At 54.6% G+C, this 16,745-nt stretch overlaps 1 protein-coding gene across 2 annotated transcripts; it reads right to left on the bottom strand.

The window, feature by feature from the left end:
• Positions 1-1,399: 1,399 nt before the first annotated feature.
• DOLPP1 (dolichyldiphosphatase 1) lies at positions 1,400-10,838 on the bottom strand. 2 transcript variants are annotated; one of them, XM_025261826.3, is made up of 9 exons: positions 10,716-10,793; positions 9,935-9,961; positions 6,728-6,828; positions 6,431-6,515; positions 6,241-6,340; positions 5,915-6,013; positions 5,229-5,357; positions 4,649-4,738; positions 1,400-2,870 (listed from the first exon to the last, which is right to left on the bottom strand). In XM_025261826.3, the coding sequence occupies exons 1-9, from the start codon at positions 10,789-10,791 to the stop codon at positions 2,834-2,836; spliced, it is 744 nt and encodes a 247-aa protein (XP_025117611.1). In that variant the 5' UTR covers positions 10,792-10,793; the 3' UTR covers positions 1,400-2,833. The 2 variants fall into 2 exon arrangements, with proteins under 2 accessions (XP_025117611.1, XP_006065377.1); XM_006065315.4 differs by lacking the exon at positions 9,935-9,961 and having other exon boundaries at positions 10,716-10,838.
• Positions 10,839-16,745: the final 5,907 nt, after the last annotated feature.

Genomic DNA, 16,745 nt, shown 5'->3' with positions numbered 1-16,745 from the left:
TCCCCAGTGTGTCAGCTAATACCCAATGCAGCCAAATATTTAAAAAGAAACAAACCAAAAAAAAACATAAACTTAACAGACTTAATAAAAAGAATCCAAATTTTTTCTTTAAATGCTTAAGAAGTGGAATGAGCGAGGCCTGGTGACCAACTGAACGGGAAAAGGTGGAGTTAGGTGAAGTATGCAGTGGGGTGCTGGGCAGTTCTGAGAGCCCAAGCAGTAGTGTGTGGACAGGTGCCAACTGGGGTAAAAGCAATGTTTACCTGGGACTTGGGGGAAAACCCAGGGCTCATCAGACAGCCCTGCTGCTGTTTCTCTTGCTGCATTCTGGATTTCCTCTGACTTCTCCAGTTTTTCCCTTCAACTGTGTCTAGTAGGCTGTTATTGACCTACCTATGGAGTTGGTGTTTATTGTATTTTTCAGTATTCATTTAAGAATCTGCCAGGGTTCACATTTGTAGTTTCCTATTCCCTGCAGGTATTTTCAAGTTTGTCTTTATTTCTTTAAAAAAGTGAAACAACTTACAACCTGCATCTGATCACCCTGGTGCCTGACGGATGTGCAGGTTTCTTTCTAATACTTGTTTCCTGCTGGTTCTCAAGGACGGTGCTGATTCCTTTTCCACCTGGTCATCTTTGTATTTTGTTCGTGGTAATTTCTTAAAACTATAACTGAAGTCTAGCATGAAGGTTCCTTCCTCCAGGGATCTGTTTGCTTCTGCCACCCACATGCGGTGAGGTCACCTGAACTAAATGTCAAGGTTCTGTGGACCATGGTGGGGCACCCAAACCCAGCCTTCGCACTCATGGGAGGATGGGGTTACTTCTGATTCCCCTTCACCCTAAGGGTAAAGCTCTTCTGAATCAGCTTTAATGAATTAAGAGTTAGAACCCCCACTCCAGACCCTTGAAATGACTGTGTTCATTTCACCCTACAAGGCCTGCAAAACCCAGGTCGGTTTGCACTTATTTCTTTAAAGCCCGACGCCTATCTGCACACCTATCTGCACACTCAAGAAGTAGTGAATTCAACAAGGAGTGGAGCTGTTTATCCCGGTACAAGCTGAGGAAGGACAGATATGCTGGTTGTCCTCCGTCCTCAAGGGCTGTCAGTCACACAGAGGAAAAGCCAGGCTTAGAGCAGAGCCAGCCAGGACGACACAGGGAGGTAGACAGGGGTGCTGAAAAATTCACGACGGCAGGGAGCTGACCTCAGATCCTGGTGTGAAGTGTCGCAGAGGCCATTCCAATCCTGGCTTTGGGGGCTGGAGGGGATTAGATGTCTCGGAGATCCTTAGGATTTTTTGGTCTTCGCCACACACCTTTGCCCCTCAGGGTCATGTCCCCACGGCTGTGTCCCAGCCCCCTCCCATCAGCTCAGTAAACGTGCTCAAGCTGCCAGAGTTCAAGATTTTATTTTAAAACAATAGTAAACAATTTCATTGATTTTTCTTAAGTCAAACCACCTCACACTTGGCTTGTCTCAGGCAAAAAAAGTAAAAAAAAATAAGGGAAAGAAAGGAAAATGTGGGGACCAACCAACCTTTCCCAAAATTAGGCCCCTGGTCCTGGTGTCTGGAATGGCTTTGGACACTGTCTTGAACAAATGAGAAAAGAAAGCACCAAAATATTGTGCTTCAGCAGCAGGTTAATAACCTCCATAAAGAAAAGGTGGCGGGGATGGGGGGGAGGAGGGGGATCAGAACGCAGATCCTGAGCAGCCTGGTTCAGCTCTACAAGCTTCCGAGTTTGGAAGCATCTCCTCTGCACAACTCCATTTCAAAGAGACATCAAGATTGGGAGGAGCTGGCCTCCGAGCTGGGCCCTGGGGATCTGCGAATCACACCCCTGACAAGCCAGGGTGACCCAAGCAGGTTCCCAGCCTCTCAGAGAGGGTGGGAAGGACGAGGAATGCTCAGAGCACACAGAGGGCAGGCTGGGGGCGTGGTGGGGGGACAAGACAGCAGGCCACCGCCTCACTCCCCTCGCCAGTCCCCACTCCCTCTGCAGTTTGTTTGGGTGGAGATGAAGATGAACTGCTACCGGACGGCGGGACAGGAAAGAGCTGTAAACAGCTTGGGTTTGCTCACCCACATGTGCAGGCTCTTTTTGTCAGAGAGGGACCACTGTCTTGGGGACAGGGGACCAGAGAAAGCCCTTGTGATGCAGGGTCGATGCAGGCAGGACACAAGGACGGCAGCGCCAGATGCGTGCTCTCTCTGGGCCCGGCCCCACGCAGGGAACACTGACCGAGGTTCTGGAATGGCATTGGCGGCAGGAAGGGCGTGGGGATGCTCCCTCCAGGGCCCCCAGGCAGGCCACCTCTCGGGCCCAGGAAAAAGGGCCTGGGGAGCTGACCTGGGCCCCTCAGTACGCAAGGAGGCCCCCACACAGCAGGCTCTGCTAGCCTCCTCTCCAAAATCCCATCTGCCTTTGACAAAACCCAAAAATAAATAGTGTGCATTTTTCACGCCACCTGGATTTCCTGGCCCTGTGACCAGAGGTGCGAAACCTCCTTCTCTACCCCACACCCCGGTGCCCATGCCAAGGGCACTCTCTGCCCAACCGGGGACTGGAAGCAGCACTGTGAGGGTCTCTGGCCATGAGCCCCCACCCCCCCCCAGCAGCAGGCCCTCCAAGGTCCTGGCTGAGGGGCTGGCTCAGCCCTTTGGTCCACTTTGTTCATCAAAATTAAAATAAGCAAAAAAAAGGCTCCACTCGGTGACTTGGATCTGTAGAGGTCTCTACTTCGTCCCTCTGTCTGTCATTCCATCCATCCTGCAAGGCATCATGCAGGCCAGATCTGGAGGCTGGAGCCAGCCACGGTCACCTGTCACTGCAGCTTCGTCCCCAGCTTGCGCTGTCTGTTCCTACAAAATGGGGGTGGGGGGGTCAAATGAGGTGGCTCCTGGCGTTCAGTGAGCCGCCCCCTCAGCTGTCCCCTTCCTACCCCCAATCCCATCAAAATGAATGAATGCCCGCTCCCAGGGGCCCCTGGGGTCAGCTTGAGCCGGGCCAATAGGAGCTCGTGCTCAGGGACCTGGGACTTGGGGCAAAGGGAGGGTCAGTGTCTCTGCTGGGCCTGCACCCCAGGTACTCAGCTCTGGAGTCCAAGTGCAGAGCCAGGAGCCAGGGGCAGGGCTGGGGCCAGGATGAGAGAACAGAGGCATGAGGGACCTGGCTGGATTCCACAAAGTCTGGGGAGCTCCCACTTACAAGTGGGATTCTGTTATTATCAACCGAAACAGACGAGAAGATAGTTGAGTTCTCCTTCTGGGATGTATAGAAGCACAGAGAGGGGAACTGCTGACCCAGTGGATTTCAGTACCTGATTTGGGGGTATGGCTGTGCCTACAATGGGCTCAGGAACCTGAGGGAAGCAGGGATAGTCCTGTTCCCGGGAGGGCCTGGCTGAGGTTCAGATAGGAGGATGGGGCTCGTCAAGAGTCCCACCTGAAATGCAGAAACCCAACTGCACCCGCGGGTCCTGGATGATGCAGTCCCAGCCTCACCCTCTGGCCAGCCTCCTTCTTCCCCTGGGCTCTGGCCACATCTGCCTCTATCTGCTGACTCAGAAGCTTTACACAAGCTGTTTCCTATGCTGACAGCATTCTCCCTGCCAAACCCCAACTCCAAGGGTCCCGCTTTCTCCCACCACACCCAGCCAGCATGGCCAACCACCCCACCCCTGCATCACGTTCCTGCCGTGGGCTCTCAGGACCAAGGCACTGCTCACACAGGTAGGCGCCTGATTCCTCGTGACCACCCCCTGCCTGCCCCCAGCACACAGCCTGGCACAGAGCAGGGGCACGTGGAAGTTTCGGTGAACGCAGGGAGGGGCAGGGTGGCTCCAGGAGCCAGGTGGAGAGCCTGGGCCAGCTGCAGCCTCCCGCCAGTAATGGGATTGCCTGTTCTAACCCCCTCAAATCCCCTTTCCTCGCGGAGACGGGGCTTTACCTCTAAGTTCATTAGGATAATATGGACCATGATGTCCTGGACACATGTCCCGACTGGGGGCCCCACCCTACAGCTCCTCTCACCAGGAACCCAGGGCTCCTCAGGAAACCTCCCAGGCTTGCATGGGAGCCCAACCTTGCCTCAGCTCCCCTCTGAACCTGGGAAGGAGCCAGGCCTTCCCCACCTCAGCTGGCATCCCACCCAGGATTTCAAGTGCATGGAGAGGAGAGCTGAGTCAGAAAGTAGCAAAGTCAGCTCCATCCTGACTCGCTGTGCAACCTCTGGTGCCCCTAACTCGCCGTGCCTCAATTTACCCTTCCACAGGAAAGGGTCTGGACAGAACAGCCCCGAAGGGCTGTTGACACACAGGACCCCCTGAGAGTCCTGGCCGCCCAGCTCTCTGGTTCTGGGCCACAGAGGTTAAAAGCATGGCTCTGGGCTCAACAGCCTGGGTTCCCAGTCTGGCTCCCACACCTGCAGTCTGCATATCCTCAGTCAAGTGACTCCTCTCTGAGCCTCAGTTTTCTCATCTGTAAAATGGGGTCCAGGGGAGGACTCAGTGAGGCAGTATAAGAAAAGTGCTTAGACAAAGGTCTGGTTCTCGGGGTGCCTTCTAGAAACGGGACTGGTGCTGCCTGAGGGCTGTGCCCCACTGAGCCAGGACCTGGTGACTGCAGTCCCCTTGACTTACCTGGCTTCTGCTCGGGTTACTGTGTATTCAAACCAGAGGACATTGGGAATAAGGCTCGTGTCTCGGATTAGGAAGAACTCAGAAATAGGCCTGGAGAGACAGACACCCAGAAAGCCAGGCCCACATCAAGGTCTGTCACTGAGCCGGACGTCCCCCCCACCACTAGCACACCCTCCCCCTGCTGATCAGAGTCTTTGCCTGGCCCGTGCCCCCAGGGCCACTGAGAGACCCAGATGGGCCACAGGTGTGACACTCGGGCAGGGACACAGCCCCAAGGTACATACAGCCCAGAACGACACACGCTGCTTTCCAAGTCCCCGAGAGGCCAGGCAAGGACAGAGGCTGGCACCTCGGCTTCTGGACTGAGAAAACCCCTGGGGGAGATAGAAGCCAGGTGAACGGGCCCTGCTCCCTATGCCCACCAGAGGCCTGGGCACTGGGGCCCTCCCCGGGAGACTGAGGCTGGGGTCAGCACGTCTGGGTCCCCCCACTGACGGCCCCTTGGTAGGAGGGGGCCCAGGACGTAGTGTCTGGGATGGTGGGGGGAGAGGGGACAACGACACAGGCGGGAGGCAGTTACCAGGCTGCTATCCTAGGGAACAGCGGGGTGAGGACCTCCTGGGTGAAGACGAACCAGGCGACGGCCATCAGGCCCCCAGCGACGCCCCCGTAGAGCACTTGCCCCCAGGTATGGTACAGCAGGTAGACCCTGGGCCAAGGGCAGAGGCAAGTTCACAGAGCTGGCCGCACACAGGCCTGCACGGCCTGCGCCCCACGCCCGAGTGCCAGCTCCCCCGGGGACCCCTGCACACACACGGGAGACACCCCCAGAGAGGACAGTGTCCTGGGGCCACACAGACTCAGAGCTGCTTCCAGAATTAGGCAAGGGGCCACACCCCAACAGGGGCTCCCGATGCTATAGAGGTGCAGGGACAGCAGGGATACGTCCAGCGTGGCGGGGATACGTCCAGCGTGGCGGGGATACGTCCAGCCCTCGAACTTGGGAGTTTGTCTGTGAGGGACTGCTTCAGGACATGGGAACAGATGGCTGACGCTGGGACCACGGGTCCCACCAAGAGCAGAGAGCAAGGATTGGGTGGCAAGGGACAGCTGGAGCCCTGGCCTTTTAAACTAGAGGCTGGGGGCCCCCTTCCTGGTCCTGCCATAGGCTCCAGGGCTCGGGTCCACCGTGAGGTCCCAGAATCCAGCCAGACCTCAGTGGGCAGAGTCAGGGCGGGGATGGGGGGCCTCTACCTCCCGCTGTACCTGCTGTAGGAGACTAGAAAGGCCACGGTGAGGAGACCCAGCGAGAGCACGTGCCTCCACAGCAAGTCCAGGAACCTGGCGTTGTTCGTTTGGTGCATTCTGGGAAAACAACCCTGTCAGGCGGCCTCAGCCCACAGCCTGGGGCCCCGGCCCCCGGCCCCTGCACACACAGCCCCTGGGCCCACATCTGCAGGCTCCCTGGGCGCCTCCTGCCTTCACTGGAGCTCCTCCCGCCCCCAGGAGAGGCCAAGCCCCAGCCAGCAGGCATCCCAAGTGCTCGCAGCACTTTGGGTCCCCAGCAGAGCCCGGGCAGGAAAGAGGCTCACCTTAAATACAGAAAAAGGAAGGAATAGATGGAGAAGAACCACATAAACTGGGAGTGGCTGGAGGGCATCCCGTACTTGGTGCCCACTGCCGTGTGGGGGCCTGGGGAGGAGAGAGAACAGGGCGTGGTGAGGGGACGCAGGCCTCCCCGGGACACCCTCACCTGGGGGACTCCCGAGGCCCGGGCCCTACCTCCACAGGGCCGTGGCTCCTGGATGACGTGTTTGATTAGCCAGTTGACCCCCTCGTTGAGCGCCAGGCCCCCCAGGAACGAGATCTGCTGGGAAGACGTGTGGTCAGTGGGGCCTCTGGGTAACCTGCCGGCTTCTGACTGAGCCTCCCAGCCCCGGGGACAACCTGGAACCAGCCAGGAGGCTCCACACACTTCAAGAGAGGTGGCGGCGTGGAAGGGAAAGCTAAGCACCTGGGATGGGATGGGGAGGCCCCTCCTCCCCGGGGTGGGGCCGTGGCGGAGCAGGACTCACTCACCGTGTGCAGCTCCCGCTTGAATATAATGAGGGTCACAAAACCAACAATGACAAATACGGGGCTGAGGCTCAGGTAGGCGAGGACGTGGCCAGAGAGGTCACCTGGGAAGACAGGGAGGACAAGGTGAGGACAGGATCGAAGGCGGCCTGGCCCCAAGCAAGTCAAGTGGGGCCTGGGGCAGAGAGGCGGTCCCAGCAGGGCCCCAGAGGGCAGGGCCAGGTGACTGCCTGGGGGCGCCTCTGGGTACTGGCTGACCACACCACCTCGGGCACAGACAGTGTGCCAGGGTGTTTACTGAGCCCTCAAATTCACAGATCGTGAGTGCGAAGCGGGTGCGTCACTGGGCCCATTCCACAGATGAAGCCACTGAGTCCCAAAGGAGTCACATGACTGGTCCAAAGTCACACATGCAGGAAGGAGGCGGGATCTGACTAAAACCCAGAGAAGGAGATGGTTGGATAGCATCACCGACTCAGTGGACATATGAGCTTAAGTAAACTCCAGGAGTTGGTGATGGACAGGGAGGCCTGGCGAGCTGCAGTCCATGGGGTTGCAAAGAGTCGGAGACGACTGAGCGACTGAACTGAACTAAACTTACCCATTATCTCGCCAAAGCAGGAATGTGAACCTGGCTTTGTCAGGCCCCAGAGGCTGGACTCTGGACCAGGAGACAGCCCAGCAGGCACATGGATGCCTCTGGAACACAGCACTGTGCTGAAATGGCCCCAGCCAAGCCCTGGGCCTCCAGGGGAACCTGGCACTCTCTGGACAGCATATGGACTTGGGTCTACACTGCAGACTCGGACAGGGAGCAAGGCCGGTCTGCTTTGCCCACTACGGCCGCCTGTTGCAGTAACGGCTACCCACTCCTCTCTACTGGCAAAAAAAATGGCCGCCTATTGGCTGCTGCCTTCTACCCCCAGAAAGGCCTGGGAGGGGAGGCAGTGTGAGGATCCTGAAGCCAGCCAACAAGGCCAGCTGCCCCCTTGCTCAAGGGCAGGGCTGACACCGAGTCCAAAGGCTGCCCTCGCCCCTGGAGGCAGGGTGGCTACGTGGCCACTCTGGGGTCAGAGTGTGTGGCTCAGTGCCCACGCCAGCCCTGGTGGCTACACGGACCCTGGCGAGGACTTTACCTCCCTGACCCGCAGCTCTTTCACCTGTGAACCAGGGATATCAGTACCCACCTCCTCTACCCATGGGAGCTTTGACGTGACCAGGCCTGTGTGATACCCGGCTTGGTCGCTGGCACCCAGGGCACTTTTAGGTTTGGAGAACCCAGCATCAAGAAATGGCCCCACCACCAGCCTGGCCTCGCACAGGCAGCTGGGAGGTACCCACACAGGGCCAAGCCCCGCTTCCAGGCTGAAGAGGTGGGCACACACCTGGCCTTGCCCACACTTACCCAGGGTAGGGCAGGCTTTGAACTGGCCTTGGAGAACTGGTCAGATAGTGCTGCCCCAGGCCCGCTGAGTGACACCAAGGTGAGGCTCTTCCCTCTTCCGGGGCTCTGTCTCCTCATCCACACAGTGGCCCAGCCCTGAGACTCTGGGTCTCTCAGCTATCCCCCTGGTGCCCAGGACCCTGGGTCGTGCAGACAGGAAGTGGGTGGCACCCCCAAACCTTTGGCCACCTCCATGGCCTGTCCCACAGCAAGCACTACCTTTGGAACCTGCTGCAGATGCTCTCAGTGACTCTGACCTCACCATTCTCTGATCGAAGCCCCCAGTGGCTCTCTCTGCCCTTGGGATAAGTCCCACCTCAGCTGAGCTCATCACACCCTGCAATCCTGGCCCTGCTTGCCTCCCACCCTCTGCTCCACTTCCAGGGACTACATTCTAGTTCCCCAAATACACCAGGCTCTGCCCTACTTCTGGACTCTGGCACACAGTTCCCCGTGCCTGGGAGGCTGTCTGAGTTAACACAACATAAATTAAGCACCCACCACAGTGGCAAAAAAAAAAAAAGACACTTTCCTGCCATTGCAGAGCTCTCAGAATCTGTAACCAGGACGTCGTTTATGACACCACTCATTAGTGGAGACATCTGTCCAGTATCTGTCTCTCTCTCTAGAGAGCAGGCACCATGAGTGCAGGAATGGGATCCCTACACCCCACTCGGCCCCCAAACCCAGCACAGCACTCGACACTTAACCAGGCTCTAAAATGATGTTAGGGCTTCCGTGGTGGTTCAACAGTAAAGATTCTGCTTGCCAATGCAGGAGACATGGGTTCGATCTCTGGGTTGGAAGATCCCCTGGAGGAGGAAATGACAACCCACTCCAGTATTCTTGTCTGAAGAATTCCAAGGACAGAGGAGCCTGGCGGGCTACAGTCCATGGGGTGGCCAAGAGTCAGACACGACTTAGCGACTAAACAAAAACAAAATGATCTTAAATGAATGGAGGAAGGAAACAAGCGTCAGTGTAATGAGGGCTGTGAAGGAGAAGTGCAGGGGGGTCACAAAAGAATTAGCAGGGGACTAGAAGACCCCCAGAGAAGAGGCCCTCAGGCTCAGCCAGGTCCCTCCTCTGGTCCCTGAAAAGGGTCCTTAATCACAGCCTGAGTCATGCTGCTCACATCTGCCAGGTTCCTTCCTCTCACCGTGAGCACCCAGAAAAGCTACTCCCTGCCCAGGGAGGGGAAATCATGAAGGTGCTGAGACCCTAAGGTAAGACTCTTCCCTTTTCCAGGCCGCAGTTTCCCTCCTGTATAGTGGGTTTTATTGTCCACCCCCCCCCCCCCCAGTCCAGGAGTTCAGGGACATATCCATCTGTTCACCATCCAAAACACAGAGCAAGCCCAGGGCCTGGCATTCAGGAGGTGCTCAGTGGACACCAGCTGAATGAATGACGGGTGAACGGTGGGCAGGCAGGCAGATGACAAGCTAGAGCAATAGTAGGGCCACCCCACCCCCCACTAGAACCCAGAACACCTAGGGTCAAAGTTCCCTGGCATCCAGCCCTGGGGCCCTCAGCAGGGCTAGGTTCTCACGTCTCTGCACGAGCAGGCCCTTCCTGGGGCCACCAGGGCTGAGAGGACGCCCCCCCCCCCCCCCCCCCCCCCGCCAGCCTCACCCTACACCCAACCATCCTACACAGAGATGGAGGCGTGGGCTTGAGAGGGTCCTGGGAAGGCGGGATCACGTTCACTGCAGTTATTTCTTGAATGTTTACTCTATGCCAGGCACTGCACTCAGCATTTCTCATACCTCCTGTTTCTGATTCTCGCACCACCACTAGAAGGGAGGCACTGTGATCAGTTCCACTTTGAAAAGGCACAGAGGGGTGAAGTCACTTGCACAAGACCACGGCTTGAACTCTGACCCCAAGGCCCAAGCTCTAAAGCGCCTCCGGAACAGGTCACTCCAAGACCTGCCAGGTAGAAAGCCCTGAGCTTCTAGAGCTGGGTCCAATGAGAAGCTCCAGGGGTTGTCTGCCCCCACCCCCCCCCCAGGTCCCCTGAGTTGTGGAGCAGTGCCCTGCCCAGGGCGTGGCATCAGAAGTACTCCAACAACGAAGAGCTGCCTGGCCTCGATTTGCACACTCCCAGCAATGGAGAGCTCTTTCTTACGGCTGCCCAATAGCACTGTTTGCAGAAAGCAGGCACTCCCTACGCGCCGGGGAGAAAGTCCAGCCTCTCCGGCTCCGAGAAGGGCAGAGAAGAAAGGCCCTGGTCCGGGCCAGTTATCCTTTCCTACCTCACCCAGACCACCGCCCCATGACAGCCCACCGGCGCCCCGGGACCCAGGGGAGCTCCCCGGACGCGCAGCCGCAGAGTGCGCGAGAGACGCTCACAATTTTGCCCAGCTCATCGCCACACCACTGCGCCTGCGCGGCGCGCGCGCCGGCCGAACCCCTCCAAGGCTCACTATTTGACAGTTCCCACCCGGGTGCCCCGGCGCCCCCTCCGCGGGCTTGCGCCTGCCAAAGCACCAGGCACTGACAGGCCGGCCTCGGGAAGTCGTCCTCGGAGCCGCGGTTGCCTTTTACCTGCAGGATATTCGACGTGAGTGAGGGTCACCGGCCGCCATGAAGCGGGGAGCGAGCACTGTCCGTCCGCTGCCATCTTACCCGGAGACCGGGCTTCGCCCAGTAGCCAATGGGGAGCCAGGGGGGCGGTGGTCCTGACCTATCACGCCGGAGAGGCTCCGCTCACCCAATCGGAGACCGATACAGGTAGCGGCGCAGCCATTCAGAGTGCAGGCCGTGGGGCTGGCCCGAACGGCGAATCAGAAGGCAGGGCCCCTAGGAGCCTTTTAGCCGTCCCAGCCAGCGCCCAATCCGGGGCGAGCGCAGGTAAGTGCCTGACCAATCAGAGAAGAGGAGGGCTTCGACGAGCAACAGGGGGCAGAACAGCCAATCAGAAGGTGAGACCGGCTCGCCGTATGGGCAGGGCGGGCCAATCAGCCTCTAGCTTGGGGGGCGTGTTGAATTTTTGGTGGGAGCTTTGGTTTTGGGGGATCTGCGCGGAGTGAAGTCTGCCTCAGTACTCTGATCCCGCCCGGGGTCTGCATGTGCCTGGGTTCCCGTCAGAGCGCGTGCTCGAAAAGGGGAGGCAACCTCGGCACGTTGGGGTCCGAATTCATCTACTCTTAGTTATAAGAGTAAACTGAGGCCAGAGACTCAAGGGAGATTTATTTTCCTTTGCCCTTTTTAATGACCGGCAACAGGACAGATCACACAAGACGGACGACCTTTCTATTAAAGGTGGGAGGCAGGGTGGGGGAGGGAAATCCCTGGGCGGGATGCACAAATCAGCCCCCCAAGATGCTTTATGGGACAGAAGCTTAACTAATGCTGAATCGATGCGTAATCGAAATTAAGAGACTCCGTTCCTCATTGCATTCGGTTAACAGTGATTCAGTCACATTTATGCTGCTTAATGAGGCATCTTGGAAGCAAACACCTATACCTCAGTTTTCCCAAAATATTCCTTTCAGTGTCCTACATGGCATTGCGTGAACTAACCAGGGCTTACCGCCCACCTCTCCCTCTCCTACCCTCACTATCTCTCCGACTAGACTGCAGTGCTTATAGCCCAGGTAAGGTGCCCGGATCCTCTTGTCTACTATCCTTTGAACATGCTGTTCTGTCTGCCTGGAATGCATCACTTCTTCTGCCCTCCTCTGCCTGGCCAAGTCTGGCTCAGGTGTCTGATCTCACTTAGAGGTTTCCATGGCCAGGAAAGGGGCTTTCACTGGGCTCCCACCGTTGCATCTCCTCTCCTACCCCAGCACTGACCACCACTGGACTGTAACTGACTCCTTGTCTGTCTTTCCCAGTAAACAATGGTTCTCTGAATTCATGCAGCTGCCAAGATCAGCTTGTAGAAAATGGGGCCTGCTTGAGCAACTTCAGCTGCATGCAACAAATTCTGATCAATTTTCTTTTCAAAACTTTTATTCTGCTACAAATATTTTCTAATGTTCCTTGTTATGGCTTCTTAGATACACCCATCATTTAAAAGTGGACATTTAATTTCCAAATACACGGGGTTTAAGGTATCTTTGGTATTAATTTCTCATTTTGGTATTCAGATCAGTCGCTCAGTCGTGTCCGACTCTCTGCGACCCCATGAATCGCAGCACGCCAGGCCTACCTGTCCATCACCATCTCCCGGAGTTCACTGAGACTCACGTCCATTGAGTCAGTGATGCCATCCAGCCATCTCATCCTCTGTCGTCCCCTTCTCCTCTTGCCCCCAATCCCTCCCAGCATCAGAGTCTTTTCCAATGAGTCAACTCTTCGCATGAGGTGGCCAAAGTACTGGAGTTTCAGCTTCAGCATCATTCCTTCCGAAGAAATCCCAGGGCTGATCTCCTTCAGAATGGACTGGTTGGATCTCCTTGCAGTCCAAGGAACTCTCAAGAGTCTTCTCCAACACCACAGTTCAAAACCATCACTTCTTCGGCGCTCAGCTTTCTTCACAGTCCAATTCTCACATCCATACATGACCACAGGAAAAACCATAGCCTTGACTAGATGGACCTTTGTTGGCAAAGTAATGTCTCTGCTTTTGAATATGCTGTCTAGGTTGGACATAACTTTTCTTCCAAGGAGTAAGCGTCTTTTAATTTCATGGCTGAGGTCACCATCTGCAGTGATTTTGGAGCCCCCCAAAATAAAGTCTGACACTGTTTCCCCATCTATTTCCCATGAAGTGATGGGACCAGATGCCATGATCTTCATTTTCTGAATGTTGAGCTTTAAGCCAACTTTTTCACTCTCCTCTTTCACTCTCATCAAGAGGCTTTTTAGTTCCTCTTCACTTTCTGCCATAAGGGTGGTGTCATCTGCATATCTGAGGTTATTGATATTTCTCCCAGCAATCTTGATTCCAGCTTGTGCTTCTTCCAGCCCAGCATTTCTCATGATGTACTCTGCATAGAAGTTAAATAAGCAGGGTGACAATATACAGCTTTGATGTACTCCTTTTCCTATTTGGAACCAGTCTGTTGTTCCATGTCCAGTTCTAACTGTTGCTTCCTGACCTGCATATAGGTTTCTCAAGATGCAGGTCAGGTGGTCTGGTATTCCCATCTCTTTCAGAATTTCCCACAATTGATTGTGATCCACACAGTCAAAGGCTTTGGCATAGTCAATAAAGCAGAAATAGATATTTTTCTGGAACTCTCTTGCTTTTTCCATGATCCAGCGGATGTTGGCAATTTGATCTCTGGTTCCTCTGCCTTTTCTAAAACCAGCTTGAACATCTGGTAGTTCATGGTTCACGTATTGCTGAAGCCTGGCTTGGAGAATTTTGAGCATTACTTTACTAGAGTGTGAGATGAGTGCAATTGTGCGGTAGTTTGAACATTCTTTGGCATTGCCTTTCTTTGGAATTGGAATGAAAACTGACCTTTTCCAGTCCTGTGGTCACTGCTGAGTTTTCCAAATTTGCTGGCATATTGAGTGCAGCACTTTCACAGCATCATCTTTCAGGATTTGAAAGAGCTCAACTGGAATTCCGTCACCTCCACTGGCTTTGTTCGTAGTGATGCTTTCTAAGGCCCACTTGACTTCACATTCCAGGATATCTGGCTCTAGGTAAGTGATCATACCATCATGATTATATTGGTTGTGAAGATCTTTTTTGTACAATTCTTCTGTGTATTCCTGCCACCTCTTCTTAATATCTTCTGCTTCTGTTGGGTACATACCATTTCTGCCCTTTATCGAGCCCATCTTTGCATGAAATGTTCCCTTGGTATCTCTAATTTTCTTGAAGAGATCTCTAGTCTTTCCCATTCTGTTGTTTTCCTCTATTTCTTTGCACTGATCGCTGAGGAAGGCTTTCTTATCTCTTCTTGCTATTCTTTGGAACTCTGCATTCAGATGCTTATATCTTTCCTTTTCTCCTTTGCTTTTCGCTTCTCTTCTTTTCACAGCTATTTGTAAGGCCTGCCCAGACAGCCATTTTGCTGTTTTGCATTTCTTTTCCATGGGGATGGTCTTGATCCCTGTCTCCTGTATAATGTCACAAACCTCAGTCCATAGTTCATCAGGCACTCTATCTATCAGATCTAGTCCCTTAAATATAATTCTCACTTCCACTGTATGATCATAAGGGATTTGATTTAGGTCATACCTGAATGGTCTAGTGGTTTTCCCTACTTTCTTCAATTTAAGTCTGAATTTGGCAATAAGAAGCTCAAGATCTGAGCCACAGTCAGCTCCCGGTCTTGTTTTTGCTGACTGTATAGAGCTTCTCCATCTTTGGCTGCAAAGAATATAATCAATCTGATTTCGGTGTTGACCATCTGATGATGTCCATGTGTAGAGGCTTCTCTTGTGTTGTTGGAAGAGGGTGTTTGCTATGACCAGTGCGTTCTCTTGGCAAAAACTCTATCAGTCTTTGCCCTGCTTCATTCTGTATTCCAAGGCCAAATTTGCCTGTTATTCCAGGTGTTTCTTGACTTCCTAATTTTGCATTCCAGTCCCCTATAATGAAAAGGACATCTTTTTGGGGTGTTCTAAAAGTTCTAAAAGGTCTTGTAGGGCTTCATAGAACCGTTCAACTTCAGCTTCTTTAGCGTTACTGGTTGGGACATAGACTTGGATTACTGTGATATTGAATGGTTTGCCTTGGAAACGAAGAGATCATTCTGTCGTTTTTTAGATTGCATCCAAGTACTGCATTTCGGACTCTTGTTGACCATGATGGCTACTCCATTTCTTCTAAGGGATTCCTGCCCGCAGTAGTAGATATAATGGTCATTAGAGTTAAATTCACCCATTCCAGTCCATTTTAGTTCGCTGATTCCTAGAATGTCGACGTTCAGTCTTGCCATCTCCTGTTTGACCACTTCCAATTTGCCTTTATTCATGGACCTAACATTCCAGATTCCTATGCAATATTGCTCTTTAGAGCATCGGATCTTGCTTCTATCACCAGTCACATCCACAACTGGGTATTGTTTTTGCTTTGGCTCCATCCCTTCACTCTTTCTGGAGTTATTTCTCCACTGATCTCCAATAGCATATTGGGCCCCTACTGACCTGGGGAGTTCCTTTTTCAGTATCCTATCATTTTGCCTTTTCATACTGTTCATGGGGTTCTCAAGGCAAGAATACTGAAGTGGTTTGCCATTCCCTTCTCCAGTGGACCACATTCTGTCAGATCTCTCCACCATGACCCGCCTGTCTTGGGTTGCCCCACAGGACATGGCTTAGTTTCATTGAGTTAGACAAGGCTGTGGTCCGTGTGATCAGATTGACTAGTTTTCTGTGATTATAGTTTCAGTGTGTCTGCCCTCTGATGCCCTCTTGCAACACCTACCATCTTACTTGGGTTTCTTTTACCTTGGACGTGGGGTATCTCTTCACAGTTGCTCCAGCGAAGCGCAGCTGCTGCTCCTTACCTTGGACAAGGGGTATCTCCTCATGGCCGCCCCTCCTGACCTTGAACGTAGAGTAGCTCCTTTATGCCCTCCTGCGCCCGCGCAGCCACCGCTCCTTGGACGTGGGGTAGCTCCTCCTGCTGCCGCCCCCTGACCTTGGACGTGGGGTAGCTCCTCCCGCCGCCGCCCCCTGACCTTGGACGTGGGGTAGCTCCTCCCGCCGCCGCCCCCTGACCTTGGACGTGGGGTAGCTCCTCCCGCCGCCGCCCCCTGACCTTGGACGTGGGGTAGCTCCTCCCGCCGCCGCCCCCTGACCTTGGACGTGGGGTAGCTCCTCCCGCCGCCGCCCCCTGACCTTGGACGTGGGGTAGCTCCTCCTGCCGCCGCCCCCTGACCTTGGACGTGGGGTAGCTCCTCTCGGCTGCGCTTGTGCGCCATCGCAGCCGCCTGCGCTATGGGCTCCTCAAGCCAGGAATACTGGAATGGGTGGTCATGCCCTCCTCTAGGGGATCTTTCCCACCCAGGGATCAAACCCATGAGAGGGACCTGGCAGGGGCCTGGCCTCCCAAAATGTTGAGGACCACTCTTGGTGACCACGGAGGGGTCCTTGAAAGATGACCGTTGTTTGGTTTGGTTTTGCCTTAGGGGGAAAAAAAGCAAAAAGCAAAAATCATACCTTTCATACAGGAAAACCCAGAAATTGAATGTGTATAGCTTGATGACACCTGTGTTACCAGAGCTCCAGGAGCTCCTGACACCATCTAGTCAACCCCAGGGTGACCACCAACCCCACTGCCAGCCCCATACTTTAGGTCGGTCTGCTTTGGGTACTTTCTGTAAGCTGACTCCTACAGTGTGTATTTTGGGGGCGTGGCTCCTTTCACCAGCATTGTTTATGAGATCCGAGATGAAACCTCTGGCTGTAGTTCACTCACGCTCGCTGTGTAGAGCTCCACGTTGTGAACGCACCATGGTTGACTTTCCATTCGAGTCTTGCTGGACTTTGGGGTGTTTCCAGATCTAGGAGGTTAGGAACGGTGTTTCTAGGAACAGCTTCCTGCAGATCTTTGGTGTACCAAGGGATGCTTTTCCAATGGAGATGTGCCTGGGAGCCAGGGCAGGGTCCCATGAGATGGCAGAGATGACAGGTCAGACCCGCCGTGTGGACGAGGAGCTGGGT

Source organism: Bubalus bubalis, chromosome 12, assembly GCF_019923935.1.
Source record: "Bubalus bubalis isolate 160015118507 breed Murrah chromosome 12, NDDB_SH_1, whole genome shotgun sequence".
Taxonomy (NCBI): Eukaryota; Metazoa; Chordata; class Mammalia; order Artiodactyla; family Bovidae; genus Bubalus; species Bubalus bubalis.
Note: the sequence above shows the minus strand (reverse complement) of the source record. Positions and strands in the feature narration are given on the sequence as shown.